The 20,883-nt window shown below is 37.3% G+C and overlaps 1 protein-coding gene across 1 annotated transcript; it reads right to left on the reverse strand.

Annotated features, from left to right (window-relative positions):
- Positions 1–14,093: 14,093 nt before the first annotated feature.
- Positions 14,094–17,950, reverse strand: LOC113358482 (probable inactive receptor kinase At4g23740). The gene is made up of 2 exons (XM_026602075.1): positions 16,107–17,950; positions 14,094–15,020 (listed from the first exon to the last, which is right to left on the reverse strand). Exons 1-2 carry the CDS (start codon positions 17,344–17,346, stop codon positions 14,380–14,382), a joined length of 1,881 nt encoding a protein of 626 aa, XP_026457860.1. The 5' UTR covers positions 17,347–17,950; the 3' UTR covers positions 14,094–14,379.
- Positions 17,951–20,883: the final 2,933 nt, after the last annotated feature.

Below are 20,883 nucleotides of genomic sequence, written 5' to 3' on the forward strand. Positions count from 1 at the left end.
GAAAATGTACAAGACTAGCATGCCCTTACCTAGTTTCTGGATAACTATCGCTAATTGCGGTTCAGGTTCAGGTTCTATGAAGGGGTCTAAATAGACTATTTTCCTCGGATGCATTTCCATAGGTAGGATCCAAATTATTAGGTCCTAGAGTCTGGAAAAACTCAGATAAGAACCTGGAATCACAAAATAACCTAAATAATTTAGGATCCTCTAAGTCAATTAGGTATGACTTACATAGTTGACCACAGTCAGAGTAGTGGTCATTCTGAAGCAAATGTGTCGATTCTAATTTCCTAAAGTACTTAGGCTTAGTCTCAGAACGTAATAAGTGACACATTGGAAATCTATACGTTCCCACAATTGGAAGAAAACTATTTGGTGGGAAAACAAAGTCAATCTGGGTATCATAGCCTGGGCAAACCACATCAACCAGAGGATGGTTTCTAACGACTGAACTTTTTTCAGGACATCATTAGGTTCGGGAAACCTAGTATGAAGATAATCTTGTAAGATGGTTGAGGCATGGATATCAAGTCCTATGTGAGGGGACTTTCTGAGAGTTAAAGGTAAAGCACTAGGAAAGTGATAATCACCCCCAAACTTAGAGTTTTCAGTGTCTCTAGATAGACCTCTAATTATTTCTTGAATTTCCGTATCTTCAGAGTCCTTAAAATATTCAAGAGATTCTTCTAAGTTATATCAGGTAGTGCATCTTTACTCATCTCTACGGGTCTATCTTTCTTCTTCCAAGACTATTGTTTCTAAGTCGCTAGACTCTAAAACATTTTCAGAATAAACCCGTTCCTCTAAACCACTATCGGCTTCGTAATCAAAAGGAAATACTACATCGTCTAAAACGGTGGTATTCCTAATCAAATCCTCGTCCTCTTGAATAGGTGAATAATCATAAAAATTATTTGGATTTGAAGTAGAAATAATATAATCACTATAAAGCTCAATTGGATTACTAGATTCCTGATCACTATGCCTACATATTTCAGATTCTTCATCACTACTATCCTCATCATCATAATAGTACGAAGATGATTGAACCTTATCTAAATAAGTAGTTTTACCAATTATAACCTCGTTATCTTGATTATGTGAAAAACTATCTTCATTCTCAAGGGTATTATTGGATACACTATATTGGCAATTCAAGTTATTTCGAGCAATACTTTCGTTCGTCTCTAACTCAAGTCTACGTGTCGACTCAGCTATCCTCTCAAGGGTCTCTTCCAAAGAAAGTTCCCTTAGTGTAGGATCTAAGTTTTGAGTTAATCTATTGAGGATATCTTCTACAGATTCAGTTGTTGTTGCAGTTCTTTCGTCCATAACTACATTATTCACCTCATCTAATTTATACGTCGATTCAGCTAACTGACGTGATGACTCAGCTAAATTCCTGAGAGTCTCTTCTAGAGAAGGAATAGGAACTGAAGGATCATAATAAGGACTACTTTTCAATAGTTTGATTGTATCCTCTAGAGACGAAGAACTAGTACTATAATCTTCTTGCTCGTATGACTGATGCACGTGTGGATAGTAATTGGGCTCACCATGGTATGAACCATAACCTTGAAAAGGTTGGCGTCCCCAGCCACTATTCTCACTATGGTCATAATACTGATGATGTCCATATTCAAATTCAGGTCGATATTCATTGTATTGGCTTCTATCATACCAGTTCGACATTCTTAATTGCAAGGGAATTCTACACAATCACAAACAAGGCTGACTCGACCAAATCAAACCTATAGAATCTAGCAAACAAAAAGCATGATGGCTCCACTTAGATTGTTTCTAGACTAGCTTCTATCTCTCGAAGGGGAATTCGTTACAGTTTAAGCAAACCCCTCTGGAATCAATCCGAATCAAAGTAAGTTGAATTGAGGCGAGGGAAGCTCAGTGGAGCTTTGATACCCAAGGCCTCACCGCTATCACAAGGCGGCGCAGTCACGCATTCAACTCACAGAAACCATTATGAACTTCGAGATTGCTTAAAAGGTAACCAATATCCTTCGAAATTTTTTCCTAACAAGCTCGATACCCTATAGGTTCTTTCTAATCAGATTTTAAAGCTTGGGTTCGCGTTAGGTTTCGTTTTCCTAAGGCGGGCAAAAGGGAGCGGTGATGAAATCCGAACCCTTATCTTGTATTGGCCAGGCCTTGCCCTTTACTAGAATTTAAAAACAGTCCGGTTCGTCCTCAAACAATTATCACCTTAAGAATACAGTAACTCGCTTACAGGAGATTCGCGAGTGTTTCGATTGGACTTACCTCCCGTACCAGACGGGGGATGAACCGTTGTAGTCGACTCGGGCCACGACTCCTATGTCATGTACGAACCCGAGGGGCCGAGACGATATTGTAATCGTCGTCCTTCCCTGCAAACAGTTTGTATTTAAGGATCCCTTCCATAGGTATAAAAATAAAAATGTCCAAAGTTTAAAGTCCACAGTCCACAAAAATAAAGTGCAAAAGAAAAAGTAAATTACAAAATATTTCCTAATACAATTCTAAAAATAAATAAATAATAAAATAAATAATAATAAACTAAATCCTAAAACAAAAATTGTCTTTTTTCTTCTCTTTTAGCTTTAAGCTTTGTTCCAAGTCCTTAGTATCCAACTTCAAACCTGCAAATCAAAGACACACCCAAAGAAACGTAAAGAGGAACAAATAAAAATAATAAAAAATAAAAAATAAAAAATAAATAAATCTAAAAAAAAACTACCTAAACACAAATCCGCGTCGGCGGCGCCAAAAATTTGATGATTTTCAAATAGTGATTGTAGTGGTAAAAACTGGTTCTTTTCAGACTTGTGAAGGAAATAATTTTTAGACTTAATAAAAATTAAAGATAAAACAAATTAAATTCAAAGGTGATGTAAATATTATGGAAAGACCAGGGGTTAGGATTTCACCATTCACCAAAATTCATGTGATTCAATAATAATTATTATCATGCAATTCTAGACGTTATAATTCAAATCAAAAACAATTGTGATTCTAATCATTGCCTAAATCAGATTTTCAAAACATCCATTGTTAATCGCAAGCATGAAATATCAAAAGCAATAAACCAAGCATATTTCATCAAGAGAAAACACAATTAATTAATAAAAATCATTTATTCAATTTTCATTCGGTGCAATTAATCATAAAAGGATTGCATAAATAAATTTAAATGAATTTTACCACATAACTTTTGGAAGAATGGCTTCCTCCATCACCCCTGGGATTGGGTTTAGCTCCTCATCCCAAAAACACACTCACAAGATGTATTCATGGCTAAAATAGGTGTTTTTATTGATGATATAAGATGAAACAGGAATTAGCAACGCTGTAGAAGTGTTACAGCGTCACTGTTACAAAGGGGTAAGTGTTTTTGAGACTGCTGTAAACGATAAGCCTTTACTGCTGTATAAGAACGATACTTGTTTGCTTTTAAGACTGTCGAAGAACGACGGACTCTGCAGTCTGTTCTTCGTCTTCTTCTTCCCTCCTCGAGCAGCAGCAGCAGCAACAATACCTCCTGTAACTTCTTCTTCTCGTCTCTCGTGAACTCCCAACTCTCTCCTAAGGGTTTCTAAAACTTTCTAACCCTCTTTATGACTTGAACCAACTCTTATATAGTCCTCTAATCCCGAAAAATCTCTACTGAATCCGCGACTTTTTTTTTTTTCTTCTCTGCGTTGTTGAGAGAATATCTCTCTTGTGATCTCCCTGTACGCGTTTGTTAGCTATAAACTTGCCACCAAACTCTTATCAAGACTTGAACAGGACCAAGTACAACAATCACTAGCGTGAAACTCTCCCAAATATTCCTCACAAAATCTTCAAACTCAACAGAAGCGTACGTGTCCTGTTTGGACTTTGATCACTTCTCCCAGCCATTCCAGCCCAATTGGTTGGGTCCAATCGATTGTAACAGACCTGTTGAGTCTTGTAGAGTCCATACGTACCAAATACAGCCATTGAATCTCCTAAAATCACGTAGAAATTCGATCTCCAAATCTGTCCTCGCTGCATGCATTTTCCCGCCAAAACTTGTATTTGAATTATGAAGATGACCTCCCCTTATCCAGTTCCGGTCTCCCTTTAGCAGATGCCTGGAAATGGGTCACCCCTTAGTAATTAGGTTACCCCTTATCCAAAGTGAGTCCGTATAGTAGTTTTCTCCCACGGACGCAAAAACCATTTTTTTAGCCAATTTCGCCGCAAAAGCTTATTTCTCCAAGAATACCTACAGGGACATAAAAAGCCATAATAAATATAAAATCGAGCACTAATAATATATACAATTGAGATTATATAAGACACAAAAATGTGCCTATCAAATACCCCCAAACTTATTATTTGCTAGTCCTCGAGCAAACCAAATAGAAAATAAAATCCTAACTCACTGTCGCAGGCATCGTCGATTGCATTTAGCGTATGCAATAAGCCTTTAAACCCCTAGGTGGCCCTAGTGGCCGAGTTAAAGTCTCGGGAGGGCTTACCAGAGATATACCCACAAAACCTTTACTCCTAATTGGTCACAAGTATCCAAAGAGCTATGAGGACATACATATTCTCAACCTATCTCCAAGTAACTAGAATGCCAGAGAAATTAAAGGTGTCAGCTCTAAAGCTAACTGAAGAAAAGGGGAGACACATCCACACGACTGCTAGATAAAGAGATATCCGCTATACAGCTAGATAAACATTGTAAGATGCGTCCGCTGCTTTACAGCTGGATAAGATTAGGAGAGAGATAAAAATGAGAGGGACATCTGCTATACAGCTGGACTAATTACGTGTGATGAGTTAAACCAATGCTAGAAAGATCTTGTGCAGATTGAAAGCAGACTAACAAAGCAACCAAAATGCATCTTTCTTCGACTCTCTCACAGTGCCCAGTAGAAACAACGCCTTCTTCGGTATTCAACTGTTGATGATAAACTCTCGAACCTCATAGAACCTTGACAATTAACTCTTCTCTTCGATTTCTTGCTTGACTTATAAATTTCTTCTTCCCTATGGCCTTATTGAACAAAAAAACGTAATGATGTTTTATTTTATTTTTATTTTTATTTTTTTTTTTTCATTTCATCTTTTTTTTTCATGGCTAAAATATTACAAGACAAAAATTTACATGGCCATGAGAGAAGGACTTTCAAAACTTGGATCTTCGCAACTTGTGATGTCTTGGTATCATGGATTCTAACAACTTATATCATTTGCTCTTATAACTTCAACTTTGATTTTTGAATTATTCTCTTCTATTGTTGCTTCTAAACCTAAAACGTCTTCACTTTCTTCATAGATTTTGATGTCGCTCCGCTTGTTGATGATGATAAGTTTCTACTGAGAGAGAGTCGCAATCCAGTAACTAAGACTACATTGTGAGGTTGCTTTGTCTTTCTGGCATTTCCTGACCTACTTGCCTTTCCATCATGTATGGTTAGGTCCATCACGGTTACCCTCTAAAAAGAACAAGTTCTCTCCTGAATTTCAAGGATCTCAATGTCTTTTTCTCTAATGTCTCAATAAGTTGTTATCTGTAGCATTCCAATTTCTATCTTTTCGGTGAGAAACAATATGTAAACTTAGCTAACCGGATACCATGTGACGCTAGAAGTTTCAAAAGTGCAACTAAAAAGTTTCTCCCATACCCCCAAACTTAAATCTAACATTGTCCTCAATGTTCTAAAGATGAAAAAAAAGCATGAACAAGGAGAAACTGTTACCATTTGAAGCAAAAGAGATAAGGAAAGATATTACCGTGTCGCATGAATATTGGGTTACCTCCCAAGAAGTGCTAAGTTTAAAGTCTTCAGCCAGACTAAGCAAGGATTAGTCAACTCGAACCGTATAACAGTAGCCGGAATAACTGTGGGTCTTTAAAACCAAAAAGAGCTGACAAAAGGAAACTGCAGTGAACCAAGAAAATGTACAAGACTAGCATGCCCTTACCTAGTTTCTGGATAACTATCGCTAATTGCGGTTCAGGTTCAGGTTCTATGAAGGGGTCTAAATAGACTATTTTCCTCGGATGCATTTCCTCATAGGTAGGATCCAAATTATTAGGTCCTAGAGTCTGGAAAAACTCAGATAAGAACCTGGAATCACAAAATAACCTAAATAATTTAGGATCCTCTAAGTCAATTAGGTATGACTTACATAGTTGACCACAGTCAGAGTAGTGGTCATTCTGAAGCAAATGTGTCGATTCTAATTTCCTAAAGTACTTAGGCTTAGTCTCAGAACGTAATAAGTGACACATTGGAAACTATACGTTCCCACAATTGGAAGAAAACTATTTGGTGGGAAAACAAAGTCAATCTGGGTATCATAGCCTGGGCAAACCACATCAACCAGAGGATGGGTTTCTAACGACTGAACTTTTTTCAGGACATCATTAGGTTCGGGAAACCTAGTATGAAGATAATCTTGTAAGATGGTTGAGGCATGGATATCAAGTCCTATGTGAGGGGACTTTCTGAGAGTTAAAGGTAAAGCACTAGGAAAGTGATAATCACCCCCAAACTTAGAGTTTTCAGTGTCTCTAGATAGACCTCTAATTATTTCTTGAATTTCCGTATCTTCAGAGTCCTTAAAATTCAAGAGATTCTTCTAAGTTATTATCAGGTAGTGCATCTTTACTCATCTCTACGGGTCTATCTTCTTCTTCCAAGACTATTGTTTCTAAGTCGCTAGACTAAAACATTTTCAGAATAAACCCGTTCCTCTAAACCACTATCGGCTTCGTAATCAAAAGGAAATACTACATCGTCTAAAACGGTGGTATTCCTAATCAAATCCTCGTCCTCTTGAATAGGTGAATAATCATAAAAATTATTTGGATTTGAAGTAGAAATAATATAATCACTATAAAGCTCAATTGGATTACTAGATTCCTGATCACTATGCCTACATATTTCAGATTCTTCATCACTACTATCCTCATCATCATAATAGTACGAAGATGATTGAACCTTATCTAAATAAGTAGTTTTACCAATTATAACCTCGTTATCTTGATTATGTGAAAAACTATCTTCATTCTCAAGGGTATTATTGGATACACTATATTGGCAATTCAAGTTATTTCGAGCAATACTTTCGTTCGTCTCTAACTCAAGTCTACGTGTCGACTCAGCTATCCTCTCAAGGGTCTCTTCCAAAGAAAGTTCCCTTAGTGTAGGATCTAAGTTTTGAGTTAATCTATTGAGGATATCTTCTACAGATTCAGTTGTTGTTGCAGTTCTTTCGTCCATAACTACATTATTCACCTCATCTAATTTATACGTCGATTCAGCTAACTGACGTGATGACTCAGCTAAATTCCTGAGAGTCTCTTCTAGAGAAGGAATAGGAACTGAAGGATCATAATAAGGACTACTTTTCAATAGTTTGATTGTATCCTCTAGAGACGAAGAACTAGTACTATAATCTTCTTGCTCGTATGACTGATGCACGTGTGGATAGTAATTGGGCTCACCATGGTATGAACCATAACCTTGAAAAGGTTGGCGTCCCCAGCCACTATTCTCACTATGGTCATAATACTGATGATGTCCATATTCAAATTCAGGTCGATATTCATTGTATTGGCTTCTATCATACCAGTTCGACATTCTTAATTGCAAGGGAATTCTACACAATCACAAACAAGGCTGACTCGACCAAATCAAACCTATAGAATCTAGCAAACAAAAAGCATGATGGCTCCACTTAGATTGTTTCTAGACTAGCTTCTATCTCTCGAAGGGGAATTCGTTACAGTTTAAGCAAACCCCTCTGGAATCAATCCGAATCAAAGTAAGTTGAATTGAGGCGAGGGAAGCTCAGTGGAGCTTTGATACCCAAGGCCTCACCGCTATCACAAGGCGGCGCAGTCACGCATTCAACTCACAGAAACCATTATGAACTTCGAGATTGCTTAAAAGGTAACCAATATCCTTCGAAATTTTTCCTAACAAGCTCGATACCCTATAGGTTCTTTCTAATCAGATTTTAAAGCTTGGGTTCGCGTTAGGTTTCGTTTTCCTAAGGCGGGCAAAAGGGAGCGGTGATGAAATCCGAACCCTTATCTTGTATTGGCCAGGCCTTGCCCTTTACTAGAATTTAAAAACAGTCCGGTTCGTCCTCAAACAATTATCACCTTAAGGAATACAGTAACTCGCTTACAGGAGATTCGCGAGTGTTTCGATTGGACTTACCTCCCGTACCAGACGGGGGATGAACCGTTGTAGTCGACTCGGGCCACGACTCCTATGTCATGTACGAACCCGAGGGGCCGAGACGATATTGTAATCGTCGTCCTTCCCTGCAAACAGTTTGTATTTAAGGATCCCTTCCATAGGGTATAAAAATAAAAATGTCCAAAGTTTAAAGTCCACAGTCCACAAAAATAAAGTGCAAAAGAAAAAGTAAATTACAAAATATTTCCTAATACAATTCTAAAAAAATAAAATAATAAATAAATAATAAAACTAAATCCTAAAACAAAAATTGTCTTCTTTTTCTTCTCTTTTAGCTTTAAGCTTTGTTCCAAGTCCTTAGTATCCAACTTCAAACCTGCAAATCAAAGACACACCCAAAGAAACGTAAAGAGGAACAAATAAAAATAATAAAAAATAAAAAAATAAAATAAATAAATCTAAAAAAAATGCTACCTAAACACAATCCGCGTCGGCGGCGCCAAAAATTTGATGATTTTCAAATGATTGTAGTAGTGGTAAAAACTGGGTTCTTTTCAGACTTGTGAAGGAAATAATTTTTAGACTTAATAAAAAATTAAAGATAAAACAAATTAAATTCAAAGGTGATGTAAATATTATGGAAAGACCAGGGGTTAGGATTTCACCATTCACCAAAATTCATGTGATTCAATAATAATTATTATCATGCAATTCTAGACGTTATAATTCAAATCAAAAACAATTGTGATTCTAATCATTGCCTAAATCAGATTTTCAAAACATCCATTGTTAATCGCAAGCATGAAATATCAAAAGCAATAAACCAAGCATATTTCATCAAGAGAAAACACAATTAATTAATAAAAATCATTTATTCAATTTTCATTCGGTGCAATTAATCATAAAAGGATTGCATAAATAAATTTAAATGAATTTTACCACATAACTTTTGGAAGAATGGCTTCCTCCATCACCCCTGGGATTGGGTTTAGCTCCTCATCCCAAAAACACACTCACAAGATGTATTCATGGCTAAATAGGTGTTTTTATTGATGTATATAAGGAAACAGGAATTAGCAACGCTGTAGAAGTGTTACAGCGTCACTGTTACAAAGGGGTAAGTGTTTTTGAGACTGCTGTAAACGATAAGCCTTTACTGCTGTATAAGAACGATACTTGTTTGCTTTTAAGACTGTCGAAGAACGACGGACTCTGCAGTCTGTTCTTCGTCTTCTTCCTCCTCGAGCAGCAGCAGCAGCAGCAACAATACCTCCTGTAACTTCTTCTTCTCGTCTCTCGTGAACTCCCAACTCTCTCCTAAGGGTTTCTAAAACTTTCTAACCCTCTTTATGACTTGAACCAACTCTTATATAGTCCTCTAATCCCGAAAAATCTCTACTGAATCCGCGACTTTTTTTTTTTCTTCTCTGCGTTGTTGAGAGAATATCTCTCTTGTGATCTCCCTGTACGCGTTTGTTAGCTATAAACTTGCCACCAAACTCTTATCAAGACTTGAACAGGACCAAGTACAACAATCACTAGCGTGAAACTCTCCCAAATATTCCTCACAAAATCTTCAAACTCAACAAAAGCGTACGTGTCCTGTTTGTACTTTGATCACTTCTCCCAGCCATTCCAGCCCAATTGGTTGGGTCCAATCGATTGTAACAGACCTGTTGAGTCTTGTAGAGTCCATACGTACCAAATACAGCCATTGAATCTCCTAAAATCACGTAGAAATTCGATCTCCAAATCTGTTCCTCGCTGCATGCATTTTCCCGCCAAAACTTGTATTTGAATTATGAAGATGACCTCCCCTTATCCAGTTCCGGTCCCCCTTTAGCAGATGCATGGAAATGGGTCACCCCTTAGTAATTAGGTTACCCCTTATCCAAAGTGACAGTCCGTATAGTAGTTTTCTCCCACGGACGCAAAAACCATTTTTTTAGCCAATTTCGCCGCAAAAGCTTATTTCTCCAAGAATACCTACAGGGACATAAAAAGCCATAATAAATATAAAATCGAGCACTAATAATATATATAATTGAGATTATATAAGACACAAAAATGTGCCTATCAAATACCCCCAAACTTATTATTTGCTAGTCCTCGAGCAAACCAAATAGAAAATAAAATCCTAACTCACTGTCGCAGGCATCGTCGATTGCATTTAGCGTATGCAATAAGCCTTTAAACCCATAGGTGGCCCTAGTGGCCGAGTTAAAGTCTCGGGAGGGCTTACCAGAGATATACCCACAAAACCTTTACTCCTAATTGGTCACAAGTATCCAAAGAGCTATGAGGACATACAAATTCTCAACCTATCTCCAAGTAACTAGAATGCCAGAGAAATTAAAGGTGTCAGCTCTAAAGCTAACTGAAGAAAAGGGGAGACACATCCACACGACTGCTAGATAAAGAGATATCCGCTATACAGCTAGATAAACATTGTAAGATGCGTCCGCTGCTTTACAGCTGGATAAGATTAGGAGAGAGATAAAAATGAGAGGGACATCTGCTATACAGCTGGACTAATTACGTGTGATGAGTTAAACCAATGCTAGAAAGATCTTGTGTCAGATTGAAAGCAGACTAACAAAGCAACCAAAATGCATCTTTCTTCGACTCTCTCACAGTGCCCAGTAGAAACAACGCCTTCTTCGGTATTCAACTGTTGATGATAAACTCTCGAACCTCATAGAACCTTGACAATTAACTCTTCTCTTCGATTTCTTGCTTGACTTATAAATTTCTTCTTCCCTATGGCCTTATTGAACAAAAAGAACGTAATGATGTTTCATTTTTTTATTTTTATTTTTATTTTTTATTATTTTTTTTTTCATTTCATCTTTTTTTTCATGGCTAAAATATTACAAGACAAAAATTTACATGGCCATGAGAGAAGGACTTTCAAAACTTGGATCCTCGCAACTTGTGATGTCTTGGTATCATGGATTCTAACAACTTATATCATTTGCTCTTATAACTTCAACTTTGATTTTTGAATTATTCTCTTCTATTGTTGCTTCTAAACCTAAAACGTCTTCACTTTCTTCATAGATTTTTATGTCGCTCCGCTTGTTGATGATGATAAGTTTCTACTGAGAGAGAGTCGCAATCCAGTAACTAAGACTACATTGTGAGGTTGCTTTGTCTTTCTGGCACTTCCTGACCTACTTGCCTTTCCATCATGTATGGTTAGGTCCATCACGGTTACCCTCTAAAAAGAACAAGTTCTCTCCTGAATTTCAAGGATCTCAATGTCTTTTTCTCTAATGTCTCAATAAGTTGTTATCTGTAGCATTCCAATTTCTATCTTTTCGGTGAGAAACAGTATGTAAACTTAGCTAACCGGATACCATGTGACGCTAGAAGTTTCAAAAGTGCAACTAAAAAGTTTCTCCCATACCCCCAAACTTAAATCTAACATTGTCCTCAATGTTCTAAAGATGAAAAAAAAGCATGAACAAGGAGAAAATGTTACCATTTGAAGCAAAAGAGATAAGGAAAGATATTACCGTGTCGCATGAATATTGGGTTACCTCCCAAGAAGTGCTAAGTTTAAAGTCTTCATCCAGACTAAGCAAGGATTAGTCAACTCGAACCGTATAACAGTAGCCGGAATAACTGTGGGTCTTTAAAACCAAAAAGAGCTGACAAAAGGAAACTGCAGTGAACCAAGAAAATGTACAAGACTAGTATGCCCTTACCTAGTTTCTGGATAACTATAGCTAATTGCGGTTCAGGTTCAGGTTCTATGAAGGGGTCTAAATAGACTATTTTCCTCGGATGCATTTCCTCATAGGTAGGATCCAAATTATTAGGTCCTACAGTCTGGAAAAACTCAGATAAGAACCTGGAATCACAAAATAACCTAAATAATTTAGGATCCTCTAAGTCAATTAGGTATGACTTACATAGTTGACCACAGTCAGAGTAGTGGTCATTCTGAAGCAAATGTGTCGATATTCTTATGGCTAGCACTCGAAAGTCAGAGATTATCACCGTGTTAGTAGATGCTATCAAAAGTTTATCAGATTATGAGCTTGAAGTGGCTTTTTCCAACACGTAAGTTATTCAGAAGGCTTTATCTATTCATGTGTTTGACATTGACGAAATTCCAAATAGGGATCAGCCTCATTTAGTTTGCACCTTGTAATTATGAAAACAACGAAATTCATAACATAAGGTGAAGTTGTTTACAGAAACTGAGATTAATACCCTGAAAACAGACCAAAATCTGAAAGGGATGAAAATCCATTTTATTTTTCTTTAGCTAGTTCCCTGATTCTGCACTAGGTTTCTAGTACTCTATCCACAACACAATTCAATTGGTCTTCACTTTTACTGTATTTCTCTTGCCCGTACTTGAAAATGTACGATGCGCTTTTGCAGGTGCAGTTGTTTGGTCTATTGACTTCATGATGTGTTGTGCGCCATTTATTATGTATTCTGGCTGCTGTTGTACCAAATGTTAGTTAAGGACCACCAAGAAATTGAACCCTTCTGTTTCACCGGAGTAGTTGGCGACTTTTGTGTACTAACGAAACATATATATCCCCTGAGGTTTCACATTCCTCTTTATGATAATGATTGCCTCAGTATATACAATTATTCTATCTTGAGTATTTTCATTTATTTTTGTGTTTTAAACCCTCTCGGAAAAGATAGTCTTTCTTTCTTTGGTTAGCTGTTAACTGAAGATGGGTATAACATAACATGTTAATTTATACTAATATGATTTATTAAATACGTTTTGAGTGTTTATATTGACCTTAGTTACACTTACTTTGCAGGTTTGAGTACCATGCTGCGGCTGATCTGATTAAAGAAGTGTTATTTGAGGATGTTGAAGGTTAGTCATTACCTCTTTTCGGGATTACCATTTGTCTGCTGGTTTTGTATACACACTTACTTTGCAGTGAGCATCCGACTGTATCTAACTTTTGGTTGCATGGTGCCTAAAAACAAGACCCATCTACTCAAGGAACAACTTTCCAAACATATCTGAACACTAGGGTCTAGAAAAGAACTTCAAGCATACGAGTCATCCAAAAAGTTCCAAAGCTTAGTCTGAAACAACTGTTCATTAAGATATTGTTACTACCCTTAAGACCCTGAGCACATGCATTTTCGTAGCCTAAAGTGTGGCTTTTTAACGGCCCTGCAGAGGCCTTAAGCTTCATGCCTGGACGGGTTGGGACCATCTTCAATGATAGAGAAAAAAAACTCGGTATCAGATATAAATTAGTCAGTAGGGTTTCATTTTATTTAGGCCTGATCTAATTTCCATAGGAAGTACCCATATTTGTGACTGATTACTAAAGCTGCATATGGTGTATGTAATTTCAGGTGGCATCAAGACAAGGATAGTGGTGAAGTGAAAAACCAGATATGCGGTTAGGTTATACATGGGGATTGCCATTCTTGAAAAAATTAATGTAAAGGTAATCAATTCTTTATACGAAGATATAGCAATACGCTTGTCTTCAACAAACAATCTCACAGAGAAGTGTTTTTCTAGTGTGATTCTGATTTATGTGTGTGTAATACTATAGATTTCTGTGAGCTGAGTAATTTTGAGGTTGAAACACTTTTTTTATGTGAAAGATCCCAGAAGCTGGTTTACTTATCCAACATTTCCCTGATCAAATTAGGCAGTAGGCACTTTGCATTCTACAAAGTAGCAACAAGTAGATAAAATTTTTGCAAGTCATTCGACAGTGTCAGCCTTAAAAGTGGAAATGACAGACCGAATTGAGCTGAACTGAACTGAAATTTGAATAGGAAAAGAAGAGAGAAAGAGAATGGCAGTTGAGTTTTCTTTGGGTCTGTTAATATGACTGATTGGTGGACTGGGAAAAAAAGACTCCCATGTCCCCGATAAACGAGCGAAATTGTGGGGGATAATGAAATTAAAATTACAATTGAAAATTTTCTATCCTGACTGAATACTCGAGCAATCAGAACTAAATACAAAAACACCAGGATCTCCTAAATTCCTAATTTCATCCATTTAAAGAAAGATACAGAAACAAGCTGGCGTGAGCGGGAAGAATGTGTAAATTGCCAGACCACAAGGCCTAAACTAAAAAAATAATAATGAACAGGGTTTAGCCTCGGTGAGATGGATGAGGTTTCCATCTCAACCAATAGGATGATGATGAACTATTACTTGAGTTTTATTTTAGTATCCACCAGCTGGTGGTCGTGGTGGCGAGCTTTCTGATTTGGTTTCTGACGAAGTTCTGATATCTGTATCAGCCCTTCGAATATCTTCCACCATTTTGACAACTTCCGACATTTTTGGCCTCTGCTCTGGCGTTCTTACAACACAAGTCATTGCTATCTGTAACATTTCCACCATTTCTTCCTCTATATTAGGGTACCTCATTAGTTCGATATCAAAAACTTCAGCTGTCCATTCCTCGCGAACTACAGATTGTACCCAGCGAACTAAGTGAATTACCTCATCGCCACCTGTTGTGTGAACGGGAGATTTCCCGGTAAGGAGTTCAAGTAGTAAGACTCCGTAGCTGTAAACATCTGATGGCTGAGCTGCTTGTCGTGTGTCTACAACCTCTGGAGCTCGGTATCCGGCGGCGCGTGATATAGGTGGGGGAACTGGGTTCATTAGGGTTGTTAAACCCAAATCAGATACTAAACCATAGTTTTGAGAGTTGAGGAATATGTTGGATGATTTAATGTTTCCATGAACAAGTTTCCCATAATTCTGTGTGTGAATATGAGCAATCCCTCGTGCTGCACCAATTGCAATTCCAAGACGTGTATTCCAGTCTAGAGGAACTCTATCTCCTCCTCTTTTTCCTACAATGTTAGAAATTACAAAAACAGATGAGATGTGGAAGTGGAACTGTAAAAAGAGAAACAAACTTCAGAGACAGGATAACTAAACCCTATGTATCGAAAAATAACTAAAGGAACCAGGTACGAGTTTTTAAGGAAAGCAAGTTCCGTTTGAGTTGCCTGCAACAACTGTTTTGGTTAATGTTGAAGTAATACTGACTACCAATATCCAGCAGTAAACAAACTTCAGAGACAGGATAACTAAACCCTATGTATCGAAAAATAACTAAAGGAACCAGGTACGAGTTTTTAAGGAAAGCAAGTTCCGTTTGAGTTGCCTGCAACAACTGTTTTGGTTAATGTTGAAGTAATACTGACTACCAATATCCAGCAGTAAACACACTGCTGACTAGTTCAAAGTTACTGACAAAAAGTACCTTGTGTGATTGCTTAATATGAAACTAGCCATTGTGTATATTTAGTGAGATCAGCTTACAGAACAAATGCTTGCCCATCGCAATACAGGGAATACTTGTTCAGGAAATTTAGAGCACTAACACAAATATTGAACATTTCAATAAATGTTCTTTTTGGGAGTTATTCTTTGTATGAATAATCTTCGCGAATTAATAGATTGGGAAACCTGATAATACCATTGAGAACACCTTGACAACTTGTTAACCTTTTTTCTTCAGAAATGGAACACCTAAGGAGTTGCCAAAAACATCCGAAATTAACAATGAGCTGTTCCTAAGGTGAAGAACTCCGCCCTAGTTGTAGATTTTCAGGCATCTACTACGTTCTAAAAAGGGTCATGGAGTACTAAATTCGAACAACTACCACAAATGCAGGCTTAATGACCAAATGAAATAACATAGGGAATATAACTTCTATGAGAGCAAAGTTAAGTCAGTAACTATTGAAGCTACAGAAGATTTCTTAACTTGTTTAACATTTTCAACAGCAAAATAAACAATAGTGGATGTTGTGGAGCATATATTCAAATCATCATGCAACATGACCACACTCTACCATCCAAAGAGCCCAACAAAATTAGGAACTGAATATTAGAAGGGTGTGTGTGTGTGAGAGAGAGAGAGATCATACCATGTAAGAGAGCAGATACACTTCCTCGACTGTAAAAGTCATACACCATAAGCCTCTCATCCTTGGAATAATAGTAGGCTCTTAGTTGAACAACATTTTCATGGCGAATTCTGCCAACAACCTCCAACTGCTGCTCAAATTCTCGCTTTCCAACACCCACTTCCTTCAATCTCTTCACAACAACAGTTGTTGCGTCCTCAAGTACCGCTTTGTAAGCAGTACCAAATGTTCCTTTCCCAAGAACTTCCGCGGAAGCTGTTAACAAATCCTCTAAATCAAACGCATAGTTACAGCCCTCAAAGAACACAAGTCTGACATTTCCATCTTGACTACCTGGAGCCGTAGTTTTCCCTTGAGATTTTAACCCCTTGTGCAATTTCCCTGAGAGCCCACCACTTTCATCATCTCTTTTGAAACAACAAACAAACAGCAGAAACCCAAGTACAATCAGAATCAGCAGAACAGAACCGCCAATTATAATTCCAAGTAATGCGGTTTCACTAAGCTGTCTTGAATTTGTTGAGTTCGGAGGAATCGGTATAACGGGTGATTGATATGGATCAACGGGTGTGGATGAATTACCATAAGACACATTATTACCATAAAATGAATACTTAGGAAAAGCCTGCAGAGATTTTGGAATGATTCCAGACAAACTATTATTAGCCAAGAGTAGTTGCTGAAGATTTGGAAGATTGAAATCAGGAATTTCACCTGAGAGAGAATTATTAGCAAGATTCAGAGCTTGTAAATGAGTAAGATTCGATAGTGAAAAAGGAATGCTCCCATTAAAACTATTATGAGAAAGATTAATAATAGTAAGATTCTTCCAAATAGAAAAATCATTTGGTAATGAACCAGAAAACTTGTTAAACTGAAGGTAAAGAAGAGACAAGTTTTTCAAGTTGATAAAATCAGAAGGAAAAGACCCAGTAAGACCATTAGATCTGAGACTTAAGATCTGAAGAGCAGTAAGTCTACTGAGTGTATTTGGTGGAATCTGACCGTTCAATCCAATCCCAGGTAACCTGAGGGATATGATTCTGGACTTATCCGAACTACAATTGACTCCAGTCCAGTGGTTGCAGACACTGGAATTCTTCTCCCAATTTAAGGTTCTTGAATGAGGGGTTTTACTTAGAAAATCTAGTAAAGCTTGTTTATCTTCAGCTGGATCTGAATTAACTACAACTAATACAAAAATGAAAATCACAGAGACAAGAATGGAAGAAGTTTCCATTCTATCTCTCTCTCGAACGAATGCTGATGAAATATAACTGAGCTGGTTTTCTTTTCTGCCTTTCACTCAAATCCAACTCAATAAGCCTACTCCAAAACCCCAAAATATACAGCAGCACGTATTCCAAGGCAAGTGTCGGTTAAAGTTAAAGCTTTACTGCAAATTTTCTCTTTGAGCTTTATACTTTAAACAAAATCGGGTCAACAAATGAAGGAGGGAACCTGCACAAATTTCACTAGAAATACATCTTCTTTTTGTTTTTTTTGCTTTTCTTTCTTTATCCCCCCAAATCGCTAAAATTTTGATTTTCAAATACTCAACACTGTTTGTTCCTCGAAATGGTAGAATTCAGATCGAAAAGAACTTCCCGGTTTCCTAGTTTAGCTGAAGAAGAAACACTAGCTAGGCTAGGGAGGGAGAGAAACTTCAAGGATCAGTGGTGATTTCCATTGGTTTCTATCTCTCGCTCTGGAAAAGACTTGTATCCAGGTTGTGGTCACTGAAGAAGCATTAAATAGTTAAGAATATATCCCATAACTATCTATCCGTCATTTCCGCCATTAATATGGACAGATGGGGAAATATAGTAAGTAAATACTAAACCAGAAAATAGCTTTCTTTTTCTTTTTTTATTTATTTATTTATCCACATCGGGATTTTTTAGGTGGCGATGGCTTGGGATTCTTTTATCGGTTATGAATCTCATGATGAGATCATTGTCGTATCGGTTATTCGCAATTCGACGCGTGGGAGCCTCCAGGAAGATGGACAGTTTTGACCGTTAGATTTTTGGGGACAAGATGGGCCGGACGTATACCCCCAATAGTTATCTACCTACACATCAGAACTTCTTCGTACTTATACCCTAGATAAACAGAAACACAAATTCTCCTGTGTATACGAAATTGATGTAACTATGAGATTATTTTCTCACATTCTTCACATATCCGGAGAGAATAACCACGAGTGAGTTTGGGGGAGTTTAATGTATTTTGAATCTTGGAGATTTTGAGGGAGTGTAAGAGAGTGTGGAGAGTTTGAGAGAGTTTGGTGTTTTGAGTGTGGGGAGTTTGAGAGACTCTCCAGTGAGGAAAAAATACTCTATAAACTCTCTAGAACTCCCCAGAACTCCCCCCAAAACACCAACTCCCTAACATTCTAATTTTAACGACTAACAGGGAGTTTGAGAGTTTCTTTCAAACTCCTCCACGATTAACAGGGTTTTCTAGGGAGTTTGGGAGACTCTTCTAAATTCTCCCAAGACTAACAGAGATTTCGAGAGACTCCTTTGAACTCCCCCACGACTAACAGGAAAAAACCAAACTACACCCAACTCCCCCAACTCCCTTGAGGACTAACACCCTGTAACACTTTTTTACCGTAAAAGCCTAATTTTTCTAACCTTAAAGTTTTCTTCGACCCGTTTTCTTCAACCCTAAAGATAACAACCAAACAAACCCTAGTTTTTCATCTTGATTTCTCCTCTCCAGGTAAGATGAAACAAGAACCGCAACGATTGTTTGTTCTTGTAGTATCTCAAGGTTATGATTTCATTCAACACATCAACGTTAAATATTTCTCTTGTATTACAAACGCTTGAACTCTCGTATGTAGTACAATAGATGTATACACATCTTTTTTCCTAAATAAGAATAAGAACAACCTTAGCTTGTCTTGGTAATTCATGTCCTTCTCTACCCTGCAATTTTGTCAGTTTCAATAATTCCATTTTCGTTATAGTTCAAATCTTTTTTTTTTCTCTATGAAGCTTTATATGAAAAACTAATTTCAGAATTTATTTTGTGCTTCTTGTGATGCTTAACGGTGGTTAATGTTGGAACTGTTTAAGATTCAACATGAGGCTAGGTGTAAGTTACGATCTTTTACGTACACATACTGAAACGTAGGATATTGAGATGGTCTTGGCAAATAAAGAAGCCAATTTGTTTTCTGTAGTTGTGTTTCCGGAGTCGCGCGATATTGCTAGTGCAAGAAACAGCTCAAGCTTACTTAGTTGCTAAAGAACAAGAGACAGTTGCAGCCAATTTGTGCGCCATCCATGCCAATATTGTCTCTGGAAGAAGTATGTTTTTGTTATATAATGTGGGTCCCAAGGAGTTTTAGACGGATGATCACCATTGGGTCTGAGGTTCATTTCTATCCGTAATGGCATCGTGTATATGCATGCCACCGAGTCTCTATTTTTTGACATATGTATATACACGTGTTTTTGTGCTGTATGGGAATGTCCTCTTTGGATCACTATAAATACAGCTTTCCAATGTAACTACAAAGTATAAGAAGAAAGCAGCTTCCACTTTCGTTACATATCAATTAGTAGTTATACTTTCGTGTGTATATTTGCTACCATATAGTCTTGGTCCACTGCTGATTATCTAACAATAGTAATAATTAATTAGTAGCCAAACTAAACGAGGTATTAACTAAAGATTAGAGGCGATGACTCACAATACGTTATCAGCACGAATAGCTCGATGCCGCCAATTGATAAACCAGTGTTCGACGATGTTTATGCCAAGCTGCCGGGGATGATACCCACAAAGCCATATAATCAACCTCACAATTTATATTTGTGTTTTGAGTTGAATTTGTGTTTTTGATTATATATGTGGATAGTAGTACTGACTCTGTTGCTTCTATTGATCAGGGTAGTAACACTATTAATGGAGGCAAGTTGTTCTACAAGTATTGCAAACTTGTACGAATGTTTTTGGGTAAGTGCGGGAAGGTGAGAACCGCGACTCCGTAAACTTTAATAATTTTCCGCTATATTATTTTTGTTATGGTACTTGCGGTTTTAATACCGGCGAAGCGAGAAATTGTTGTATTCCTAGAGGATAACATAAATTTAATTTCTCTTGCTCTAAATAATCTCCAGAGATTTTGAAACAATTCCACCAGAAGATGGAATTTCGTCTAGCATAATATCGATGCAAAAGGCACGGTCCGCTAGCCCTTCGGTCCCAGAAGTGACCCGTTATAAAAGTGCTAGTTGTTCCTATTTGCGGTCCCTGAAGTGACCAAGTAGGAAACTTTTCCATAAAAGAGTGTATCCATTTGTACACTTGTAAATTAATATGTCATTGGCTATGAAGGTGACAAAATTGGAGATTTGTTGATATTGTATTAGTGCCATATTTGTTTGGATGTTTATCCTTTGTTTTAAGTTTTGTTTATTTTCTTTGCTTATTTTTGTCAGTAATGGATTCCAGAAGCAATCCATGAGATGTTGTCGGCTCCATAAGCAGTCCAACATATATTTTGTGCCTTCCTATAATAATCCAAAATTTATGGGTTCCAGCAGTAATCCATAAAGTAGACTCCAGAAGTGGTCTACCGAAATAGTTGGATTCCAGGAATTAACCACGAATTCTTGGGTTCCCGAATTAGCCCATGGTTACGTAATGATATTGTTAATGACTTATTAATGTATGTCTCTCGTCCAACTGTGACATCGGATATGAATTTCTGAAGTAATCTATCCATTTTAAATAGACGATAGAGATATTTGTCTCT

The sequence above is a fragment of the Papaver somniferum genome, chromosome 3 (genome assembly GCF_003573695.1).
Source record: "Papaver somniferum cultivar HN1 chromosome 3, ASM357369v1, whole genome shotgun sequence".
NCBI classification, from domain to species: Eukaryota; Viridiplantae; Streptophyta; class Magnoliopsida; order Ranunculales; family Papaveraceae; genus Papaver; species Papaver somniferum.

Coding starts and splice junctions, on each gene's coding strand:
- LOC113358482 (XM_026602075.1), bottom strand. CDS start 17,346: ATGGAAACTTCTTCCATTCTTGTCTCTGTGATTTTCATTTTTGTATTA. Junction 15,021..16,106: donor TGTATCTGCTCTCTTACATG/GTATGATCTCTC, acceptor CTAACATTGTAG/GAAAAAGAGGAGGAGATAGA.